Here is a 24,600-nt window from a genome sequence, read left to right on the forward strand (position 1 = left end):
GGCATCACCTCGCGCGACAAATAGTTGATGATCTGCGTCGAGACGGGCTTGTTCTTGTTGCCCGGTTTCTTGTCATTCGCCACCACATCCTTCACTTCCGGTTTGCGCGTTTTCTTGTTGGCCGGCTTCTTCTTCGTGCCACCGGGGGCTTTGGCGTTCGGTTTGCGTGTTGGTTTCTTCACGACCTTGCCACCGTTGCTGGGTGCCGTTTTGGACGGGGAACGATCCTCGGGCAGATCGAACTGAGCGTCCTTCGGTTCCAGTATCAGGAAGGTGGACGATTCCTGCGAGCTGTCGTCGGTGACGGGTGCGGATAGATCGTTCGCCACCGTGGAGGCACTCTGCTCCGTGATGACCATCTCGGTGGTTACCGTTGGGGATGAGGTAGTTGTTGGCTTGGGCGTAGTCGTCGTGGTGGTTGTCGTCGTCGTCGCCGTCGTAGTTGTTGTCGGTAGCGGTTTCTTAACCTTCTTTACGATCACCGGCTTAAGAGTGGTCGAGGCGATCTTCTGCTTCGGTAGCGGTTTGTTCTGTTTTTCCTTCTTCTCCTCCATGCTGGTGGGGCTTGTGGTTGTTCTACCCGGACGAGGTGTGGTCGTCTGCATGACGCGTCTGGTAGACGGTTGGAATCGTTTCGTAGCGCTGGTGGTTGGTTTCGGTGTCGTACTAGTCGTCGTCGTCGTCGTCGTCGTGATGATCACCTTTCTCGAGGTCGTACTCGTAGACTCACTCTTCATCTCGCTAGAATCGCTACCGGACAGCAGTACCCAGGTGGACAGACCCTCCTTCGGGGTGGTCGTCCGCAGCGGGACCGTCCGTTCCGTCGCACGGTGCAGCTCGTTCTGGTACTCCTCGTCCGTCATCGGTTCCGCCACACCGGCGTGCCCTGAATAGCGATCAAAGAGGGATGTTAGCTGTTCGTTGGCTTTCGCTTCGCCCGAACCCAACACGACCGTGCCCGCCGGGCGGGTCCGTTGCGATGCGCCGGACGCGGCGCTAGCACCACCGGTCAGCACCTTCGTGCTGGTGGACACCACGAACCCGGACGTGCCCATCTTCGTTTTCAGCAGCTCGGGACGCTTGAACGCGTAGCTGCAATGAGAAGAATAGATATATTTCTAGAACAGCACCGAAACTTCACTGCGCGACGGGGTGACGCTGCTGAGGTGGAATCGGAATCGGAATACAGAGGCTACTACCACATACAGATTCATGCAAGCTAGCAAAGAGAGGCTACTGGGAAACATGCAGGGGTGGGGGGGGGATGACATGCGGAGAGGGACAGTCAAAATGATGCGGACGCAATTTGTACAGCAAGAAACTCACTCACAGGTTCAATAGCAGTTTAGCATGCTGCGGTAAGAGCGTAATCATTTTATTGGTTTTGTTAGTCACGGTTGGTCGATGGTTGGTTGGTTGGGCTACTCTACTCTACAGTACGATCATGCAACATACAGTACAGACGAACGGTTCGCCACATGCAACACGGAACATGTTCTTACAGCTAAAGACGCCACTGCGCGGACGAGTAGGAAGGTACAAGCAGAACTACCAAATGTGGTACAAACTACAGACTAATGATTTACACAGGTTCTTGCTTCGTCCATGCGATCGCGATCCTCCCCTTTTGCTACCTACACAAAGCACTCACTAACTAACGCTGAAATCTATCGCCTCTTACTATCACGTATCGATCACCTAAAGCTACGCGCTACATGCTTACCATACGTTTAAAACACCATTACTATTGCTCTACACAGCTAGCACACTAGAATCAACTGCTTCCGTAGGGGAAGCGATACATACATCTATTAACCTTTACTAGACCACTACTAGCTACCCGGAGGGTCGATCTCGCTCAAACACACACACACACACTCATATCTGAAGCTTCTCGAAATCAAATGCGCCACGCACGGGTGAAAGTGATCTGGTTGGTGGATCATCTCGCTAAACAAGATCTTCATCCGAGACATCCCACATACAAACACACACACGCCTTGTCTCGTCGTACTCGATTGTCAAACGAGCTTTCACGGATCGCGCGATCGGACCCCGAGAGCAATTAGCCGACTAAATTACAATTTAACATCATCGGCGCGCCGGCAGCTGTGTACACAAACGCCGGATTTACGTACTATTATTGCACTCTAGGTACGACGGTGAATCTTCCGTCGTCCGCTCGCTCGTTGTCCATTAGGTCCGGCCGGTGGCTAATAAATCTTTTACCATTCACGCACTCACGCATCGCTCATGCGGCTATCAATTGCTTCACCTTTCACCAGCTTGTGTGCGTGGTAGCTTGAATCGAAATTACACTAATTATGTCTACAATACAAATCGATCGATCCCGCTCTCTCTCTCTCTCACTCGCTCTCTCTCGGAAGCAATGTGTTTGTAGTGTTGGAGAGAAGAGGACATGCGCACACAAGCAAAAGCAAATCTCATGCAACATGCAGCAAAAAGAGGTATGAAGAATAAGGCATTACTTAAACAGCTTTTGGGGCAGTAGTGGATGATGAGGATGGATAGTAGTAATTCACCGATGAGACCGACCGAGAGTGATGAGTGGTTTAGAAATCGAGCGTCCGAATGTGTCCGAACGACAGCGGCGACATGCATGCAGTGGAATTAGTTCGCTTATGTTTCGTTGTACTACGACTATAAGATACGTACTATTACTATATTACGTTCGGCACTAAAACAAGCTAAAACAGGTCATGCTACAGTCATGCGATACGGGAATGATTTGTTGGTTTGTTTGTTTGATTTTTTGGAAGGTTATTGACTATTTGTGTTGCGGGTGTGCGTGCGTGTACAAGGCGCCGCGCACAAGGAATGTTCTACTAAAAAACCCCGGGCCCACAGATACATCCGAGACCCTTAACACACGGTCCACGCTTGGCACGCTTCGAGGTGACGCTTCGAGAGGGTCATGTGTGCATTATCACGCCCGGGAACTGGACATGGCGGCACTACTACTACTACTACTACTGCTACTGCTGCTAGTGGTGGGTTTTTTGTGCCAACGGTAAGGATCCGAGTGTTGTCGCATGCTGCGTCGATCGTTATCCCAACCAGCTGCTGGTCCCCAGCTGTGAGGATCATAGTCCGTCCAGGAGGACGTGTGGATTGGTCGTCTTCCCGGGCGAACTGGCCGACGTATCCAGTGGTAAGATACGGGCGGCTTCTTCTGTACCAACACCGTCGTGGTGTAGTGCCGCACCGGGGTTGGGTAGTAGAACTTGTACATGTACATACCGGCCGCTACTGTGCCGACGATCATCGCCAACACCGGCAGACTGGTCATGCCCAGCACAAACATGTTCATCGGCGTCATGGCGGACACGGCCGCCATCATGCCAAGTAGTGCGTGCGACACGTCCGGCAGCAGCGAGGATGAACCGTGATGATCGTGCGACGGTTTGCCAGGCTTTGGCTTCAGTTTGTTCTGGTTCGATCCAATACCGTTTCCAATCGTAGCAGCCGGTTGTCCAACGCTCCCGATACGTACCGGCGGGCGAATAATATTGCTCACCAAACTACTGATCGGTGTATTGAGAAAGTTGGACACTGGTGCCGGTACAGCGGCGGGAACTATCGGTACGATAGGATTCGCCGCCAACGGAGCAGCTGCTGCCAGTGGAGCAGCCAGCGCAACGTCACTCGCTACAGCTGCCGCGGGAACGGCCGCCGACTGCGGTGCCGCCGATAGTGCTCCAGCAGTCCCGACCGCTGCCGCTGCAACAGCCGCACCGGGCAACACACCGGCCGTCCCAGGACCAAGCTTCGTCAGCTCGCCCTGCTTCGTCGGGCTAGGATTGTCCTCGTTGATCGCGATCTGTATATCGTTGCAGCCTTGCTTGCCACTCAGCGAAATACTGATCTCGTTACATTCCGTCACGCCTTCACCCTTCAAATTGCCCGCCTCATCGTACGGATTCGCATCGTCCACCTCGTCGTACGGATCCTCCTCGTACGGATTCCACCCACCGGCTACGGCCTGCTGCTCACCCGAGTACACAGCATCCGGACGGTCCGGATCAGCCTGCGACAGGGCCGTCACCTTCACCGGTGCAGCCGGCGTCGGAGTTGGCTTGATAGTGATCTTGATCTTGTTCTTCTTTTTGTTCTTCTTGTGCTTGTGCTTCGTATCGGAGGAACTCAACGGGATCAGCTGATCGCTCACGATCGGACCCGGACCCTGCTGGTACACCTCTCCGGACGGTGTGTGGAAGTCGGTCGACAAGACTTCGGGCGACCCGGCAAACGCTCCATAGAACTGGTTCTTGACTGGAGGATCAGTGACCACCGGTGAGGTCACACCAAAGTTCGTGTAGATCTGGCTCGAGGGTCTTAGGAGATTGGAGGCCGATGTGCCGTATTCGACATTAAACACGTCCGACGTCTTGTCCGACCACTTGGTAATGATTTTGTGTATGACCGGTTTGCGCTTCTGACCGATCTCAACCTCCGCCGGGTACTGTGTCTTCACCGGGTACACGTACGTTTTCTCTGGCGGATCCCAGTTTTCGAGTGGCGGATAGCCCAACCCTCCCGACACCCCGAGCGACACGGACCGCAGCGTGTTCTGCTCCTCGGATCCGGCCGTATCGACCGGAACCGGTGGGGCTGCCACCGGCAACGGTGATTGGCCTTGCAGGTTGGCCAGGTTTTTTAGTAGAAATTCCTTGATTAAACTATCGCTAGAGAGACCATCGTTAGTAGTTTGGTACCTTGGTTGGTGCGTGGATGTGCTGCCGCCGGAGCTGATGCTGGAACTGTCGGTGGCCGGTTCCGAACTTCCGACGGTGGTTGACTGAAGCTGCTCGGTGCTGCTCTGGGCCGAAGCGTCCTGTGGCAGGCTGCTCGATTCTACGCTCTCCTCCACGATCTCCAGAGGATTGCTGCGCCGTCGTAGGTAGATCGGTTCCACCAGGTTGGGTCGGGCAAAGACTGTGCTGGCTAGCAGCAGCAGCGCCAGTGCGTATGTAGCGATGAGCTTCATTTTCTGTTGGGGAGAATCGAATGTTGAGAGAAATTTCGGTTGATATTGTAGAAATTAAATTATTAAAGAAATTAAAATTAATTAATTAAGAGATCATTTATCTCTGCACATTGCATACAAACAGGCGTTCTCTATTTAGGCACCCCCCTGCATTCCGTTATACGCAAAACGATCGTGTGGAGTGCTGAATCATCGAACCTATTTCACAAAAATGGAGAAATAAACCCATCAGCCCAACTTGGCACAATGACGAATTTCAACACGTCATAAGAACCGTTCACTCGGCCCCCCCCCCCCCCCCGGTCCGCATAACGGACCAGGCCAATCGAATTATGTCACCTACTTCCCTACCCGAGGCCGCGGGCACACGCATACCATAAAGGACATTCAACCGTCCACTCCCTCCACATCGCCCAGTAGCACTTCAACCAGGCGGTCATACTGCTACTGCCAGTCAAGTGCTCGTAGTGTTGTAGGGTAACCTCGTTTCGGGCCAGAATGTGCTAACCAGCTGGCCTCGCACCACGATTGCGCCCCGAAAAGCGTCTCCCGGTTCTCTCCCCCCCCCCCCCCCAAGTTCTTTTGTTTGTTTTGCACAACAATAGGTCCCGCGGGTGCTGAACGGGCATCCCTAAAGAGATAAACAGCGCTCACTTGCCGGGGCGTTCCCATATGCACCGTTACGATATTAGGAAGGAAGGTGAATCCCGCACCGATCTGACCTAAATCTGGTACGACGGTGTGTGTGTGGCAAACCTATCCCCGATATCGGTAATCGTAGCCATTGAGGATATGTTTCTTGTACTACTTTTACGTCTGCGCTCGGTGAGATCCGGTCTGTTTTGCTGCGCTCGGGGACACGGTGGGACACGGTGCGAGTGTTTGCTGCCGTCCAGTTCCAATTCCACAATCACGTTGCATAACGCGTGCATCTTCGAGAGTGCGTGCTGCTTGCTTGGATGCGTTATGTTATCGTCTCCTTCTCTCGCTCTCTCTCTCTCGCTCTCGGATCACCAGCGATCGCCCGTACCTTGAACTTGATCTTCAGTTTTTGGTCATGGTCCAACTGCTGGCTGAAGCTAGCGACCAGATCGTTCCCACGAGTTTCTTCTCGATCGTTCCCCGTTTTCCCCCCCCCAAAGACAGATGGATGAATCTCAGCCGAACCAGGCGTAAAATGCACATCGGGTGAGTGTGCAGCGCCCACCGGGTCTCAAATCATTGGTTTCGTTTTCAAGTTCATGAACTCGCGGCACGGAACCCGAGGCGAAATCCCGTTACGATATTATGCTTCATCTCGTGCCTATATAGTTTTCTTTCTCCCTCCGCGGTCCGGACTCCCTCCGCACGAGAGGGCTATGACTCTTCAGATACCCTCTCACACACACACACACACGTATGTATGCTGCATGTCCATTAGCAAAGCAATTCCACTCGGTCGGTAAGATCTCCATCCTGGAGAGATAACAAAACCCAACGGTCAGCAGTGTGTGTGAGCCGAACCGAGCCAACTCAAGCTGCCATGAGGAAAATAGCTTCGGAAAATAGCATTTAAAGGGGGTGCGAGCAGTGAGAATATCGCTTTGCAAGTGCAAAAATAATAATAACAGTAGCGGGCTCCAGCTCACCAGCAGCAGTAAACCCGAATAACAATATTTACCTAAACCAGCCATCGAAAAGGCACCACCGGTTAAGCTTGAGCTAGTTTTATGGCTGGCCTACCACCTGGGTCTTTGGACAAGCTCGCTGGAATCTCTCCCTTGGCGGGACCGTGTGTTTGAAGTTGGTGACTATAAAATGGTACCATTTAGAGGAGCTGAGCAATAAATGTACCCGCTCCTTGTACCTCCCAGTGACAATAAACACACACACACACCCTGTCCCGAACATTACAATTCATTGCGCCTGGTTGCACTGTCACGATCGCGGTTGTGCCAGCAAGCAAAAAGGGGGCCAGCACACGCTCTCGGTCTAATGAGAGAGTGTGTGGTAGCGTGGTGGAGCGCAGCGGCAGATGCTTACGCCGTTTGACATGATTTCCACCGTTGTGAGCAGCCTGATTTTGCGACGCCGTTCCCCGGGTGTAGGCTACGTAAACAATGGGTTCTTAAGCTTTTCGGGAGGTGCTGGAGCGTTTTTTACCCCCCCCCCCCCCCCCTCCCGGCCAGTCTTGACACGAACAAAACAGTGTCTCACATGAAATTCAGGTTAATTAGTGCGATACGACTGGTGGTGTCTGCTTATCGTCCGATCACAACAATCATCCGAAGAAGCATGGGCGCGTGAGAACCGGGAAAGATGTACGATGTAACCCTGTGATGAGGAAGAATAGAGAGGAGAGTGGTGTTGTGGGGTGGGGTGTTACACTTTCTCCTCCTTCAACGTCGATACCGGGTGATGTTGCACCCGCACATCTACGGGCAGAACAATCGTTCCTCCGGGTGTTTCTAGGTCAATTTTGATGGATATTTTGGTCGATATTGGAAGCTAAACGATAAAAGGATTCACATCCGTTCCGTGCCCAATTCAATGCTATTGGAGAGAAATTCCGATTTCGAAATGATTTAAAAGCCCTCTCTTTCGAAATAAAATGCAAAACGATCGTTTAATAAAAGGCACCACAGCTAATGAAGTCCGCACGTCCGATGCCGACTCACTGGGGTTCGTCGCTTACGCGCGCCGAGCATTGAAATTCTTGCACGCCTTCACCGGCTGGATGTGGGGGATGTCCCGTCTGAGGTCACTACTTTCACCTGGCTACGCGTTTACGATCGATTAAGTTATTACCATACGAATGGGGAGGGAGACCAACAGAAGAAGAAGAAAAAAACTACCGGACGACAACAAAGCAACGGCGATCAGGGAAGAATCGCAACGCAACACTTTCCGGGAGTTGCTGGTCCCGTAATTATTGCATGGCTTTTGCAATGGATCATCCGGCCAGGGTTCGACGGTGTACAGTTAGATGCCCATCTCTGTACCAGCCCCCCCCCCCCCCCCCCCCCCTTCGAGTCATTTAATAACGATTATCCAAAAGCGGGATCTTGCCACTGTTCCAAAGTTGGAGCTGGTTGGATTCCTTCGTACCGCCGTATACGAAAACAAATCAACCAAACACCAACGATTCTCGATTCGTCGCCAGGCGTCGGCCGGCCTCATTCCGTGGTTGCGGTTGAAGCCCGTAGCTAAAGCCAAAGTTCATTCACACCACCATCGGATCGCAGCAAGCCGGGCTCACCAAGTCATCCGCCGCACGTCAGCGGCTCGCTTAGCCTACTTTGACGCTCGCTCGACGTAGAAGAAGAATCGTGCGATCTTCTCCGTCCGCCATCCGTCCAAGAAGCATTCTCCGAAAGAAAGCTCTCAGATCTCCAAGATCGCCTTTTTTTCTGTCCCATCTCGACTAGGCACAGTAGGGAAGAAGAAAGCGGGAAACGACAACAACCACAACAAAAAAAACTTTCTTCTTGACACATTTTTCTCCCGCCCCAAAGCAAATCCATCAGATTTGAATGTACTGCTGTGAAGTTGCTGGAGCTGTGTCGCAGAGCAGTGACCAAACGGTTCTAGACGGTTAAGATTCTTACCGTTATGCTTTGGTGTCTGGTAGAGGGATTGGAAGTCACACGAACCGTCCAGAGAACTCGTGCACCTTGTTTTAACACTTCAGGAACTACTGTTTTGCTGAACTCTCTGGATCGACTTCTTAAGGGTTTTTTTTTTTCTAATCGAGAGACTATTCACACCTTCAATCCACTTCCTACGGGGCGGTTGTTGAACACTTCTTGACTTCTTATGCTCCACACTTTGAGACACCTCTTTGAGTCACTCGCGCCACTAACACGCACGTCCACTATCGTTGTAGGGGAATTCTGGAAGTCCTCCGGTTTGAGTCACTTGTGTTCACTTAATGTTCTACTCTGCCAGTATCACGGCCGTCCGGCTACTACTTCTGGGCTCCTGCATTGCCAGAACGCAGGCAATCTAGGGCAGAAGCGGGCTACGCCCTACCACGGCAAACACACTCACTCACCGTCCCAAAACAGACTCAGAAAATCACTCCCGCCTGTACACGGCCAGCTTCCAGCACGCTTTCTTTTCTCGGCCCGGGGATGTGTGTATAATAACGATCAACGAGTTGAGGCTGGGGGGAGCGGGTGAGCAAAACAGGAACCTATCCAGGTTCCAAGAACGGCTTACTGGTGGCCCGGTCGTTCTCTTCGGCAAACGTCCGTTCGGGTTGAATATCGACCGCAGACTGGAACCGGAACGGACGGTTCCGTGGCAGATAAAAAGAAGCAACTTACACAATTGCGTTCGTGCCGTCTGCTTCTCGCGTGCTCCAACACGGCTTTCGGGGGCTGGCCTGGAAGCCTGACGGTGGTTATGTCTCTCCCGCTTGGTGTGCAGCCTTTGCGCGTCGTTTATGTACGTACGTGCTGTGTTACCGTTCTCAAGCCCGGGAGAAAGTATAGCGGAATGGAATCTATCTTACGGAATGAAAATATCTCCGATCGAACCACAGTGATCCTAACCGGTGCTGCAGTGAATTGATAATGATCTATCGATGGGGTTTTTTGTTATGAGTTGGCTGCTTAAGACATGCCGAAGGGGAGGTTCCGATGCGATACCGAGCGATCATTAAGTTATGTATTGGGCGGGGGAATGATATCATAAGGCTGCATCATAAATTTATGTTTACTTTAAGCAGTCTATTTATGGATCGTAAGGGGTCTCAAGCAAAGTTTCTGAGAAAAAAATTCAATGAAAATTTACCTAAAAACTGATAAATAGCTATTGAATGCTCGATCAAAATACCTGAAGTATCTCCTGAAGTCTGATCGCCGTAGTTAGACTTATCTTCAGTCATGTTAGTTCTTGGTTTAGCTGGTCTACTTTTCAGGTGCCGATTCATACATAATAAGGTTATTAGTTCTGTTACTGAGAAGCTTTGTCTGTATTGAATATTAATCAAGATGAAGCGTATTCAAGTAATTTCGCACCCACTAGCGGTCGAGTATGATGTCTGTTCTGCGTTATTAACAAAATTGGAACAGCAATGACCAAGTTAGTCATCTACTATCGCTAGTTTATTTGTACTATCAGCTCTATTCTTGAGCTAAAAAGATATAGGATATAAACGACATTTCAGCCTTAGTCTTTCCGACCATCACCAACATCAAATGGATACCAGGCTTCGGCCACCTGCTAATGGTTAGGCCAGAAAACCGTTCCCTCACTATGTAACCAAGCTTTCCAGGTTAACCCAACATCTCAGGAGGTACTGCATAGAAGTGAGGATCGTTCCATACCTTGGTACCTTAGAAAGTTCTGATGAAGTTGGATATTGTCATTCTGATATCTTTACCGGGGTTTCCATTGGGTGTAAACTGAACATCATGGTCTGACGTTCAACGGCTCGAAGTAGAATTTTGACATCAAATCATTCTAACGCATCAAGTTCCTGAAGAGAACATAAGGATACTCTCAGAACCGCTCTTTGGTCCTCAGGAGCGCTCGGTGAGGCTTGAGGTAAGATGTTTAACCGAGAGCAGGTTGGATAGCTGCCAGGGAAGTTTCCGTCTAAGGAACCTCGGATTCTGAAGGGCAAAGTATACCCCAAGGCTTTATCTACTAAACCAGGTCCCATGTGGATACTATGTTCATCATCACTTGCGTCCCTATGATCCTCTAAATCTTTTGAGACTCCACTAATTCTATTAAGTGCCTCAATATAGCCCTAAGAGTTTCTAAACACCGCCTTCGTTAAGAATTTCTAGTCTGGGATCTTTTTTCAAATGGTCGAAGCAACTTGGTCTTGATTATTTGTCTATCCTTCCAATCCTTCCAATTGTCCTCGGAAGCTCCCTCATCCTCGTACGCCCTCAAGGGAGATCAGACACTTCTTTCGCTGAACATCATGCAACACATGCACACATTGCTATGCAGCCACATTCGCATGCAGAATGATATGGATGGTATGCAGTCATGAGCCCACAAATCAAATCCCTACACATTGTGCTATTTCTTCCCATGCTTGGCCTTCTTCTTCTTTTCCCTGGAAAAGCTCTCATCAGTACGGGAAAATGTTGAGTATAGGGTAATTAGTTCTAGCTATCCCCCTCAGCCCTGTTTACTTACTTGCTTCCCTTGCTGGATCCCTTCCCGACCTGGTCTAACCGCATCGTTTAAGCGTTCTTTAAATCGCAATTCGTTCTCGTCAGAATGCCAGCTTCCCCCTTGTGCACGCACAGCCTCAACCAACCGTGAAATGAATGTTTGTTCGCACTGCTGCGAACTTGCTGACGGTGGCCGGTCGTGACGGAAATGGAAGCGCCGGCAGCCGCCCGTTTTGCGCGCGCAAGTGTAAAGTGCATTAAAAACGTTGATTTCCTTTCTAGCACCTTGCGCTCACCGGAGGTCACCGAAGAGGTGTTTGACCAGCAGTGACCAATCCTTGGCCAATGGTCTGGTGATCGCTGACCTCTCTCTCTCTCTCTCACTCTCCCTCGATCACTTGCCACCTAGCGCGATCGTCACGTTCGAAAGTCCGTACGGATAATTGTTCCGGCGAGCGTTATTATGTTGTTAGTGGTAACATTTTGCATGATTTCTCTCCGATCGGATGGGACGCGCGCATCAGCACAGCATCACTACGCATCTAGCCGCACCTGGGGATCGCTTCCCGCCGGTTGGTGAATTGCGCCGTGCGTGCGCGGCTGCTTATCGATTTGTACACTTTCAAATGGTTACGGTACGGGGCCAATCGGAGATCTATGACCTGATGGTCGTGAAAGATGCTCACTGGTAATGAAACGGGCCAGAGTTTTAGGCCCCGAACAACAGCAACAACAACAAAAACCGGGGCTGGAGGTGGTGGGCCGCGGTGTATGTTAGTGTAATAACAATTTGTTGCCACAGCCCGGCCGCTGGGCCAATCTATGTCTCGAGCTCACCTCCTTTCTCTGGCCAAAAACCGCCGTTGATGAGGCTGGAGCGCACATTCATCGAGCCCGAGATGAGAAGCAGCATTATTTCCGCCGGCTTATGGCTGTCAATCTGCACAATCGCTACTGCCGCCCCCCCAGCCAGCCAGCCAGCCAGCCCAGATGCGCCATCGAGAAAAATTAGTCCGCACGAACGAGAAATTTCCGGCCAGGCGAAGATCATGATGGGCGCACGGCCCATCACACGACAGTTAGGTCCGGATTCCCAAGTATTCTTCGGCTGGATGGCACCGGAAAACCCGCTACAATGGCTGGGAACTGTGGCTCGCCAGTGCCCGAAAGGCGTCGCCCGGTCCGAGTGTCCGATTATGAATAAATGCCGCACTCCACGTGAAGAACAACACCCGGCGTTGGTTGTTGAAACGGAACCAGCTGCACACGGGCCCAGTCAGGCATGTAAAGCGCGACCAAACAAACGGTATAATTATCGCGCGTTAAGCTGCCGGAAAGTACGGTACAGCACTTGCGGCGAATCAATTACCATCTCGTGTTATGCATGCTGTTGGCGCCGTTGTCGTAGAACATATTAGCGGCCCGATAAGCTCTCCACCGGGAAGGAGAGGACCACAACGTCCCACTGCACAGCGTACAAAACGCCTTGCGTACTATATTAGCTTTAGGATTCTGATTAGGTGGAGTTAATTTATTGACATTAGCAAGTGATTAATGGTGGTTTTGTTTTTACTATTTTCCACCGAAAATCCCGACGCTGATCCCCTGATAGGTATGCAATAATTTGTTTTGTCGGTAATAATCCGATTATCATAAGCAGCGCAGCGTGCGGCTGGAAATTGGGCTGACCCTTCTCCCACGTTGCGGTGGGGAATGATTTCATTGTTGCCGGGTAATAATGACCCGTGGAAGCGCCAGCCGTGACCTAAATGTGTCTTGGGTGAAAGGAGAGCATCATTTTGGGGAGAACCTTCTTTTTTTTTGTTATTTGGATGAATTGATTTGAAATATTTGAAGTAGGAAACGTAATTAGCGATGTTGGGTTTGATCGAGTAGCAAAATACACGAGAAGGGGAATTTCCGAAGCTTAACCCTTTGAAATGATGAGTGTGAATGGAAAACTCACCCATTGGATGGTGGGTTTGTCCTCATAAAGCTGACCAGTGTGGAATTAAATTTTCCTCAGATAACGATCAAACCGATTATTTCAAGAGCATCGCACACAGGGTCAGTTTGAGCAGGAATGGGATTTAGATCTGGGACTTTTAATAGAGGAATTAAGATTAAAACTATTTAAACGATCAAATCAATCGTACTGCTAGAAGAGTTTCCCAGTAAAATTAAAGGCTTATTTTGATGTATCTCGACCGTACATTCTTTTAAATGCTTGTTTGTTTTTCATCTGTAAAAGGGGACAATCCCGCCAAAAATCTTAGTATCAATCGTTGTTAAAGGGTTGATAGGTTTCTGCACACCACCTTTCTTCAGCGGTTCGTCTATCTAACAGCCTTCTCTCAGTCACTTTCAAGTGCTTATTTTAATTGATTGCCTGCGTTGAAGGCATGGGCAGTATAAGCTGAAGATACTTTGTATACATTAGTATTTGTCAATTTTGGTAAGGACTTTCCTCACGAAATCGCCGGAAGCTTTGGGCCATGAGAGTAAGGTTAGGCAGGATAACAAAAAAAACAAAACAATTTCCAACACTTTCGTGCGATCGGATCGTAGAGCTGAAATATTCTTTGTTTTTGCATTTCCCAAGAAAATAGATGAATACAATTTCCAGACATTGGAAGACATTTCCGAAACAAAAAAAAAACAAACGACACAAGTAGTAACGGCCGCTTCGAACAATTTAAAAACACAAACTACACATTACAGTACTGAACTCGCGCGTATAGACGAACAAAGCGGCTGCAGCAAGGCGGCTAAAAACATTCGAGCGGCTAGCCCGGTTTGTTGTGACATTTCTCATTATCAGTTCAACCAGGGAAGACGAGAAAAGCTCCGTGTACACGCACTATTGTCGCTCGTTTTTACACAATTTTAGGCAGAAAAGGTAAATTATAGTTCCTCTTTCACCATTCACGATGTAATTGAAGCTTGTTTTTAAAAGTTTCTCTTATGTCTCGACAGAGTGCAGGGGCTGTTGAATTGCGCCTAATCTAAAGCAAGCACACCGGAGTCCGTTGGTCTGTTGTTATCGATAAAGAGGGCTTCACGCATGTTCTCAGCTGTCGTCGTACGTGCGAACCAGCGGCGTACCCCACTCGACGGTCGGACTTTGGATTGAGATAAACCGAATAAGCCGCTAGACCCGAACACGCGCGTGTAATTACCGCATTTGGAAGTCTCCCCCCGACCATCCAGCAACGAGGTAAGTACGACGCATGGCTGTCTTAAGTTTTGTGGGTGTCGCGAAAGGGATTAAAGAGTATCGGACCAGAACATTCACCACCCCGCCCGCCTCCCCAGTTCTGTCACGGTGTCTCGTTAGGCAACTAATTAAATTTAACTTCTGTGTTGTGCTGCGTGGAAATGTTGTGATCACGCAAGACGTGTGCGTTTAGTTCGAGTGCAAGTTGTGCAAGCTTTGCGCTCGTAACAATGCCTAACCCATACACCGCACGGTTCCATGTAAGTAAACGATCTTCGCTCGATCACTTTGATCATCAAATGCTTCGATATGAAATTGGTAATCCGCACGCAAACTCACTAAAGCAGCTAAAAGGCAAAATGAAGTCTCCCCGAGTAATAAAACCGTTTACGTTCCGTTTTAGTCGTCCGACAGCAGAGAAAGTCCGCGCCGTTTGCCCGCTTGGCTCGACTGTCACCGAAAGCCCGTTTCAATGATCTTACGGTTATACGCCACGCTAATTTTTTGCTGGGATGTGCTGATCATCTTGGTGCAGTTCTTCTTCACGTTGCTGCAATCGTTGTTCCATGTAGTGAGGCCGGCTAAAGCGAAGTCGCTTACCGGCGAGGTAGCGGCTGTAAGTACTAGTCACCAAACCGTGCAAGGATCCGTGTAAAACAATTCCGCTTCACATTCCCACAGGTCGTCGGTAGCGGTCGGGGAGTGGGATACGATCTAGCCATACAGCTGGCAGAGCTGGGCGTAAAGGTAGCCTGTATCGACGTGAAAACAACGGACAACGATCTGTTGGTGAAGAAAATACAATCTGCCGGCGGTGTTGCCTGTGCGTACGAGTGCGACGTTACGAAGCAGGCGGAGATCAATCGAACCGTGGCAGCGATCGAGAGCAGCCTGGGCACCATCAGCATGCTGTTTCACAGCTGCAATGTCCCGAGCGCCCGGAGTCTCGTTACCGAACCGCCACCGATCGAAGTTACCTTGAATGTCGGTGTAGTGTCCCATTTCTTGGTACGTATGACTGTTATGCCTTTGCCGTGTTGGGATTTTTCTAACCCTTTTGGCTTGCTCTCATCCATCCAGCTCCTGGAAGCGATACTTCCCAAAATGAAGAAAGTAGCTCACGGACACATCGTCTTCCTCACCTCCGTGGCCGGTGTAAGCGGGTTGAAGCATCAAATGCCGCTCGCCGTATCACAGTTTGCCGTGCAAGGGTTGTACGAGTCGACGCTCGAGGAGCTACGCATCGAAAAGTGCCAACACACCATCCACACCACCCTCGTGCACATCTACCCGTTCATCATCACTGACCACTGCCTGAACGACATCCGGCTACGCATCTCCTCCGCCTTCGGACGCATCAAATCCGACGAAGCAGCACGCCGCATCATAGCGGGCGTGCGGCGCAACGAGCTAGAAATCAGCATCCCCAAGTATTTGCTCTTCCTAAGCCACCTGCTACGATTGCTACCGCGACGCGCATCGCTTCTACTGCGCGAGCTGATCGATACAGGGTTAGATCTGTGAAAAGGGGAGGCGCCGACAATCGTGCGATGCGTTCGAGGAGTAGAGCCTTAGGTTAGAGTGTTGTTTTCTATTACGTTTTTATACTCGAGTTGTTTTTTCGAAAGATACTCCTACGTGTACTCCTGATAAGGTACTAGGCAAACGTTGTTGAATAATGCAATGCACCAAAATATAAGATAATTGAACGTGAAAAAATAATCCACCGCGTTTGAGCAGTCTCTCCTTACTTGTCTTACTTACCTACATCCGAAGTCTGCAACCGTTGAAGCCGCCGGAACCTGGCCAGTTCAAACTCACATAATCACTTCACTAATGTTCCTCTACACGAGAGAGTTTTTGGTCCGTCACCCTTCCTCAAAGTACACCACTTTATACTAATGTGTGCCGCCATTCTATCATCCTTAGTCCCCAATGACAGAAACACCTCAGGACACTCCGACGTCGGCGAAGAAAATTCTTTGCGTCGGCCTGTGCAACATTGACATCATCCAAGTATGCGAGACGTACCCCGAGGAAGATTCCGACCAGCGGTGCCATGCTAGCCGCTGGCAGCGTGGTGGTAACGCATCGAACAACTGCACCGTGCTGGCCAATCTCGGAGCACGCTGTGAGCTGCTCGCAACGTTCAGCGATTCGAAAACGTTTCAATTTGCACTGGACGACCTACGGGACCGTAACATCGAGTTCGGCAAGTGTGCGCTTCATCACGAAGCGAGCGTACCGTTGTCTACCGTTTGGTTAAGTCTCGCCACCGGCACACGAACCATCGTGCATAGTAATCCGGACTTGCCGGAACTGACGCTGGAAGACTTCAGGAAAATCAACCTACCAGAATACGCATGGATTCATTTCGAGGTAAAGCAACCGGTGAGCTGAGAAAATTTGAAGTGTAGCATGCTAACGTTGAGACAAATTCTGCAGGGAAGACGCAACACGCCGGCAATTGTTGCGATGATAAACTCCATCCGTAGCTGGAATAACCTTCCGGACAACCACCATCGCTCCAAGGTGACCGTTTCCATCGAGATGGAAAAGCCACGACGCTCCAATCTCGATCTGCTCGTGGATGGTGTCGATGTGGTGTTTGTTGGAAAGGATTTCGCTCGCTTTCTTGGCCACGCAAGTGCACGGGATGCGGTACAGGCACTGAAGGACAGCCATCCCGGTCCGTACACCATCATCTGTCCGTGGGGTTCGAGCGATACGCTGGCGATGGATGGTTGCGGTCAGTGGTACAGCCAACGAACGTACCCACCGGAGGTGATTCGCGACAGTCTCGGCGCCGGTGACACATTCGTAGCCGGGTGTATCTTCAAGCTAGCGCAAAACGAACCATTACCGGCAGTGTTGGAGTTTGCGTCACGTTTGGCCGGTCGCAAGCTGGCCAGTTACGGATTTGATGGACCTTAAAAACAACCGACAGTGAACTTACACAACTACTAATCGGATGAAATGCACACAGGCCGACAGAATTGCTTCATACAGTCGTATTTCTTCTATTCGAAAAAAAATGTAATCGAAGCAACCTCCACACCACAGAGCGCGATGGGATGTCGATCGATCGTTTCCACACGTAACAGGCGAAGGGATTTCTCGCTTGCTCTACACGCACACACACACACACACACACACACTCAGATAGACGACGGCCTGTTCTTCCCGCGTATATTCGGTGCCTAGTAGTAGTGTGGTTGTAGAAAATGAGCAAACAATAGGGATGCGGGGCTGGTGTGAAGTACTTTGGTGGCTCGTGGCGCCCGCATCGAAAACGGAACTTGTGCTACATTTACACACTAAACAACGCACGTAGGCTAATTTCTCAGCGGGCACATTGCGTACTGCAGGGTGTCGCTTTTAGTGGTATCCGCCGACGGCTTTTCAAGATGGTCTCGGGCACGTGATGGTCACCTCCAGCTGGCTTTCATCGATGGTTTTTTAGTGTTACCAATATGGCCGGTTGATGTAGGAGTTTAGTTTAGATATTCTCAAAGGGGAAAAGAAAAGGCTTCTTCTTCTTCCTTGACACTACAACCTCGAGAAGTCTCGGCCTGTCATCCATTTCTGGCTTTCTGTGACTTGATTTTACCCGTAGCAAAGTAGTCAGCCCTACGTACGGGGAGGCGATCTGGATGGGATTTGAACCCTGGCCCTGCCCCGTGTGAAGACCGCCGCCGCTGTCGTCTCGGCCACCGGACCGCCCCCGGGAAAAGGCTGGTGCGGTAAAATCTGCTCCACTAAATTCCGTTTACCCAAACACACCACACACACAACAGTGATTTTGGGGGAATGTAACGACGTTCTTCTTCTTCTTCTTCCTTGGCACTACAACCTCGAGAGGTCTCAAAAGCCTGCCATCTCTGGCTTTCTGTGACTTGATTTTGACCTGTAGCAAAGTATTCAGCGTACGGGGAGCAGGCGGTCTGGATGGGATTTGAACCTCGGTGGGGTCCTGCCGTGGTAAGATCGGCGCCGCTGTCGCCTCGGAAACTGGACGGCGGTCCCCACGGCTTTCGCAAAGATATTTTTGAGGATTTTCATCGTTTCCTGATCCCAACGCCATACACCGCGTGAAATTCTTACTCACTTACTTATCAGGCGCTACAACCGCTTTGTGGTCTTGGTCAGCTGCAACAATCCTCGATACCGTTCACGGTTTAGCGCCGTCGTCTGGCAATCCGTTATCCCGGCCGTTCTGGCGGACGCATCAACGCCATCACTCCATCATCAATTTGGGCCTCTGTGGACGGCCTTCAAAGGACTTTACGGGATGGGTCGTCCGGTGTCATTCTCATGACGTGACCAGCCCACCAGAGCCTGGCGAGTATAACTCTCTGCACGATGGTAAGATCATCGTTCAAATTCATCCAAACAAAAATATTGACTAGCATGTTTTGATTGGAAGTGGTTCAGGGTTAAGATTGTACTGGACTGACGTTTCTAAAACACTACCAAACATGGCCGTCTGGTTGTCAACTAGATTATTTGAAAAAAATGGTGGATACTACTAAAAGCGACACCCCGTAGCCTTCCTTGTAGCCGCGTTCAAACTCACACACATCCACATACGTTCACACTTTTGCGCGCACACACACACACAAACACGCAGCACACGTGCATCACACGCCCGGAAACACGCGGGAGAGAAATGAAAAACCACTCACACTCAACGCTCCTATTTCGCCTGTGCCCCTTGTTGTTACAGCGATTTTTGTTCTGTTGTTCTGTTTCTGTTTCGTTAAGGACAATTAGATTAAATAGTTGCTAGTGTACACGTTGGGTTAGGGGGGAGGGGGGGAGGGGGAGAAAGATAAAGAGATAGAGAGAGAGAGAGTGATACAGGCAGGAGGGAGCTTTTAGTTGCTAGGAAACGGAAAGTTCAACCTGCCATCATGCGGCATAGTAGTATTTACAGTCAACTGATGCCGTGCACGCACACGCAACGGCGGCTTGGATGATGCCCGCAGTAAGGAAGAAAGTAGGGTTAAAGAACTGGCAAAGTAAACTGTTTAAATCTACCCTAACTTAAAGCATTGTGTATAACACCTGTTTTAAACAGTTTTGCTACCTTTCTCGATTTTTACGTGACTTGGTTGCTGCTTGCTGAAAGCTCGTACAGTACAGTAAAACACGCACGCACGCACGGACACGCTCTTCCGTCGGTGACCGTGTCAGCGGGGTGGTAGTAAGTAGTAAAACTAAAAGTTCCTCTTTTTTAACTTCTCAAAACCCGCCTCAGTCGACGCTAAACGGGAACGGTTGGAACAGTGCGAGGGAAAACTAAAAACCGTATTTTCCTGCCCTTCCTAACAGATTGACTTTTGGCGCGCGCGCGCGCCCACACACACGCACACCGTTTGATGCTTACTTACTAGTACGGGGGACCATCCGGTAAAGATACACTGGATTACCGTTCTCTTGACTTAATATATGCTACACGCACACACCCACACACTTGACAAAACCGCGTGCATTCACAATTTGTACAGAGGATAGAGCGGCGGCCTGCAGCATGGGTTTCGGCCGTGTGTGCTGATTTGAATGTTTGTGTTGGTTGTATCGAATACATACACCTACTACTGCCTACCTGCAAACTTCACACTTGTTAGCCTTTTGCATTTTTTTTCTCTCTCTCTTTTTGTGCCAACTCCTATCTTCTCTCTCTCAGTATAAAGGGTTTGTGTTTTGTATATATGTTTTGTGCGATTTAGACGCTACCTTTCCGAGGAAAAGGCCGCAGCAGCAAGCTCATGTGGCGCTCGGAGATGAGCCCCGGGTTTGGAGAAGGAGGATGGATGGTAAACAAGGGTCGCTTGATTGTTTCATCGTCTGCTACCTTCACGCCCATCATGCTGACGTTGCTTTAGCTTCTCCCGAACACACCAACCAACACTAGCATGTGGGATACGTGCTGACAGGGGGTAACATCTCAGTGTTCTTTTCACTTATAATTTATAGCAAATGTGTGTCTCAATCACTGTTTGTTTTGAAGCTGCAGCTGTTCCATGTTAAGTAAACGCGGTGCTCGTTACTACCCTACTTCAGTTTGCAGCGCGGGTGCAAACAAGAGATTGTGTGAGGAGAGCAGACCACTTAGCTCAGCATGTACACGTACATGACGTTCGTGTACTGGATCAGCATTACAATCAGCTGCAGGTGCACGTACGTCGAGGTAATGAAGAACAGATGTATCAGCAAAAACCGAAGCAAGTCCTGGTGCACGACCGTCGGCGGAATGGTACAGCAGCTGGCCGGCCAGCTTCCGGTGCGGTAAAACTCTTCCAGCAGCTTCTCCTTCTCGTAAAATCGATTGTACAGCCACTGGGTGAGGGATTCGCTTTCGCGCGGCACCTAAAACGAAGCCGAATGCGACGGATGAGACAAATTTGGAGGACGAACATTGAGACTGGGGGCTACCTCCGAACTGTGGTAAAGTTTGTAGAATAAAAACGTCTGGCAGGGATCCCGCAGTCCGTGCACGATGTTGGGCAAATCGAGCGGTGTACCCTGCGGGTACGCGATCGTAATGTCTAGCACGTACTCCAAGCACCCACCCGACTGGCCGTTCAGCATTGCGTACGAAGCATCCTTACAGGTATCTGAAAGGCAAAACTCCCAATTAGTGCCGAAAGCTCGACCAGCAGGTGCCTCCTACCAGCAGAGGAGCACCCTTACCACAGTCGTCGTCTTCCTTGGTTATTGCTTTGCTGGTGATGATAGTGCTGCTGTTGCTGTCCGATTGTTTCACCGCATCCTGTGCCACCGCACTGCCGCAGCCGCCACCGCACTGTGTTGTTGGGTTCGTGGTGGAGCAGGTGGCGGATGAGGCAGTGGAGGAGCAAACGTTCATGTCGCTGGGCGCTCCGAGCATATCCATGATTGCCTTCATCGCACCGACGCGAGGCAGCGTAACATTGTTTAATACTGGTAGATTGTTTTTCTCTGCAAATCTGTAACAGGGCGATGGAGGATTAGCGAAACGGGTGGAGCCCTTTTTTGGTTTGGAAAGTCTTCCTAGACCCTAGACCCACCTTTGGCTAACTTCCTTTCTTTTGCGCAAGAAACCTCCCTCGGGAAACAGTACCATCCACTTGCGCTTCCGCGGTACGTAGCATTGTTGTATGTGCGATTTGAGCTGCTGGAGCGATTTTTCGCGATTTTTCTTACCCTGCAGAACCACACCAGAGAGAAAGAGAGAGTTAGTTTGCATGCCACTAACAAACAAAACATTACCGGCTTACCGATGCAATGAAAAAGTCCTGATGCACAAGACTCACAGCACCGAAGTTGGTATACTTAAACAGCCGGTCCATGATCCACATGATGTTCGGCAGGATGCCCTTCTTCGCGTTGAAGGCCGCCATCAGCAGCGGCACGTCCGAGGTACTTTGATGGTTCGCCAGCACCAACGTGCGCTTGTCGAAGGCCGTCGTAATGTCGTCACCCATCTCCACCACTGGGAAGTGCAAACACGCCCGATTAATTTGATGCTCAAAGCATCCCGAAACGTTACACCACCTACCTTCGTACCCGGCCGTCCACGACCACATGGACACGTTCGCAAGCAGCCAGTGGAACAGTATGCCCTCGATGCGGTAGTAATAGGTTTCGTGCACCTTTCTCAGTGGGAGCAGTAAAAACATCCACACCAGATACGTCGGCACGCAGTAGATGTTGTTCGCCACCACCAGGATCGTCCGCAGCACGGCCCGAGGATATTTTATGATATTTCTGCAACGCAAAGAGAGCACACGTGGTGATCTAGGTCGTGGAGAAAAACACACACACACACACACAACGCACGTGAACCAACGTCGGCTCTTACCTTAAGCTATAGCACGGCATCTTGAACTTTGCGGCCCGGGGATTGTGCTGTATGTTGTGTATGCGTATGCACAGCGATTACCGAGCGGTGTCGCGGAATGTACGTCCAAAGCAGGGGTCTGGATTTTTCTAGCGTTTCCCTTATCAATGGCGCTTTTAATTCTACTAGATCTACAATCTAGTGTACAGTGTGTAGTTCTCTTCTCGTTTCGACCACGATTAACTTGCTTCTCGCTGGAGCACCGAGAGCACCGGGAGATGATGCGCGCGTGTTGGCAAGACTTTTGCTTGACTAATTTATTATAGTTGCCCCATGCTACTAGTGTGCAGCTGCGTCATCCACGACGAGTACGAGTTGATGATGCTGCTGCTGCTGCTGCTGCTGTTCGTCGGCATCGAATTTGCAGGTTTGTGTACAGGAAAAAGCAGAGCTAGCAAAAAATGATATTTCTCCAACTAGCCGCACGGTCAAACGCCGGTGCTGGTATTTCGTTCCCTTTCGTGTTTCCTTCGCCGCTTGCCACTACGGTTGCTGTACGGGCGTTTCAGCTGATCCACCTTAGCACGGGTACGACGGTTCCATTGAACGACGGATGTTGAAGCGCTGCAGAAAAAAGCCTCCTCTACTGAATACATTGATTTATTGCGCTTTCCTGGGTGCGGGGAAGATTGCGAGAAGGAAAAAAGACGTGAAAGAAAGTTTTCAAAAAAAAAAAAATACTATTAACCGGCTCTTATCAAATTTTTGATTGATAAATATATAAAAATAGTGCCAATGTTTATCCAGAGCAACAAAGGCACTCTACCATCATGAAATGCTGGACGAGCCTCCTTTCTTCGCTATGGCAACGATAGCAACTGGTGTGCAGCAACAATACACAGAGCTAGCTTCGATTTATAAAAAAAAGAGCCCCTTATCCGATAATGCGCTACTTCTGCTGCCTCGCTTCCCGTGTACGCATTGCGCGATAATCCCAAGCAGGAAACGATGCGATCGGAAGACTCGGACCGCCAAAAGTCCAAAAGTCATCAATTGATAACGCGCGCGCGCACACACACACGCACACGCGGTACAGACCATCATCATCCTGTCGCCAGATTCAGCGAGTGTGTGTGTGTGTGTATGCGTTTCGCATATCAATCACAACATACGGCGACGACACGCGCAGTACCGTCGACGCGATTGGTGAGGAATCTTCCGCTCCTTGGCGTCGCAGCTGATAGCAGCAAGTACTACGCTACTCCACCCGAAACACCGCCCCAGGGTCACCCAGAAGGTGTTGATCTAAGATTGTGCACGGTGAGCAATACGGCACTGATAGTGCGGATCCGCACCAGCAATGAATCACAACAGACGCCAAAACATGACCAACCGACGAGCGAACCAACACAAATCAATCGATAACAACACAACATTTAGGCTTGCTGCGATGTGTGCGGGGAGGACCAGTTTTGCATAAATTCCACACACAGATGACTCACACTGATCACAGTTTTAAGCCACGCCGCCCGTTGCGGCCGGCGTGATGTGCTAATTCTCGAACCAACACGATGTCGTGCCCGCAGAGACACGTTTCCAGCCTCCGCTTCAATGTTCACACCTCGGCATGGGCAAATCGCACATCTGGCCGCTGATGGTTTCTCCGGCCGCGCAAGACCCACACATTAAATGTTTATCGATTTTTCCGATACCGTGTGTGCACATTTCAATGAGACACCTCTTGACTCTCGTCCTCGTCGTGCTCGTCGCTGTTTTCGTTCCCACTCCCTGTGCAGCGCACAATTGCAACATACGGAATCGGTTCCTCCTGCTCGAGTGGTTCGAGCTGTTGCAATTGACCGGACACGGTAACACACACTCACCTACCTTTTTCGATTCATGTTTGCACGCACCGAATTTACACCGATTGCACGACGAATAGATTTTCTTTTTCAACATTCGACTCTGACCTTGGCATCGGCACACACCATTGAACTCCCTCCCTTCCGCAGGGCATTGATTAGCTCGATTTAGCTCCGTTTCCGTTGCACACGCGGCCGCACGACATTCGGCGGTTTATTACACCAAAAGGGTTAGCTTTCCGCTCGCCATGCGAATGTTTTGTAAATGGGTTCCAAATGTAAAATACTTCCGTTCTGGTTCGGACTCAGTTCTGGGCTGATGTTTTTGCTTCGGCTGCTGGCCTGTTTTTTGGTCGCCTTTTTTTTGCTTGCTGTTTGGTCGCCGTTTGACAGCTGCAAAATTCTGGCCGTTGAAGTTCTTGTTTAACACAGTGGGAATTGCTTGGTTTGTTTTCAATGTGAGTTTCTTAAACTGTTTTACTATCTATCATAATACGCGATAGAAAAAATGGGGATGGGGAAAAAACGATAGAAATAGCCTACCATTTGAGCGACAGTTCAACGATCAT

General features: G+C 50.1%; 3 protein-coding genes across 12 annotated transcripts; 1 reads left to right on the forward strand and 2 right to left on the reverse strand.

Annotated features, from left to right (window-relative positions):
• Positions 1 to 8: 8 nt before the first annotated feature.
• LOC118517024 (salivary glue protein Sgs-3-like) lies at positions 9 to 1,214 on the reverse strand (the record flags this gene model as incomplete). The annotated part of the gene is made up of 2 exons (XM_036062888.1): positions 1,207 to 1,214; positions 9 to 1,092 (listed from the first exon to the last, which is right to left on the reverse strand). Coding segments are annotated over exons 1-2 (1,092 nt in total), but the record flags the coding sequence as incomplete, so codon positions are not given.
• A 12,710-nt stretch (positions 1,215 to 13,924) lies between these two features.
• On the forward strand, positions 13,925 to 17,348 carry LOC118517023 (ketohexokinase-like). 5 transcript variants are annotated; one of them, XM_036062882.1, is made up of 6 exons: positions 13,955 to 14,026; positions 14,106 to 14,344; positions 14,524 to 14,604; positions 14,748 to 14,960; positions 15,026 to 15,352; positions 15,425 to 16,066. In XM_036062882.1, the coding sequence occupies exons 3-6, from the start codon at positions 14,575 to 14,577 to the stop codon at positions 15,866 to 15,868; spliced, it is 1,014 nt and encodes a 337-aa protein (XP_035918775.1). In that variant the 5' UTR covers positions 13,955 to 14,026; positions 14,106 to 14,344; positions 14,524 to 14,574; the 3' UTR covers positions 15,869 to 16,066. The 5 variants fall into 5 exon arrangements, with proteins under 5 accessions (XP_035918777.1, XP_035918779.1, XP_035918780.1 ...); XM_036062883.1 differs by having other exon boundaries at positions 14,111 to 14,344; XM_036062886.1 differs by lacking the exon at positions 14,524 to 14,604 and having other exon boundaries at positions 13,927 to 14,026; positions 14,104 to 14,344.
• Positions 17,341 to 24,423, reverse strand: LOC118517022 (acyl-CoA:lysophosphatidylglycerol acyltransferase 1-like). Of its 6 annotated transcripts, none has more exons than XM_036062879.1 (8): positions 24,140 to 24,423; positions 22,191 to 22,842; positions 21,888 to 22,096; positions 21,607 to 21,821; positions 21,397 to 21,533; positions 21,041 to 21,315; positions 20,783 to 20,964; positions 17,341 to 20,716 (listed from the first exon to the last, which is right to left on the reverse strand). In XM_036062879.1, exons 2-8 carry the CDS (start codon positions 22,208 to 22,210, stop codon positions 20,459 to 20,461), a joined length of 1,296 nt encoding a protein of 431 aa, XP_035918772.1. In that variant the 5' UTR covers positions 22,211 to 22,842; positions 24,140 to 24,423; the 3' UTR covers positions 17,341 to 20,458. The 6 variants fall into 6 exon arrangements, with proteins under 6 accessions (XP_035918772.1, XP_035918771.1, XP_035918769.1 ...); XM_036062878.1 differs by having other exon boundaries at positions 24,083 to 24,423; XM_036062876.1 differs by having other exon boundaries at positions 24,057 to 24,423.
• Between the last annotated feature and the right edge of the window lie 177 nt (positions 24,424 to 24,600).

The sequence above is a fragment of the Anopheles stephensi genome, unplaced genomic scaffold (assembly GCF_013141755.1).
Source record: "Anopheles stephensi strain Indian unplaced genomic scaffold, UCI_ANSTEP_V1.0 ucontig44, whole genome shotgun sequence".
NCBI classification, from domain to species: Eukaryota; Metazoa; Arthropoda; class Insecta; order Diptera; family Culicidae; genus Anopheles; species Anopheles stephensi.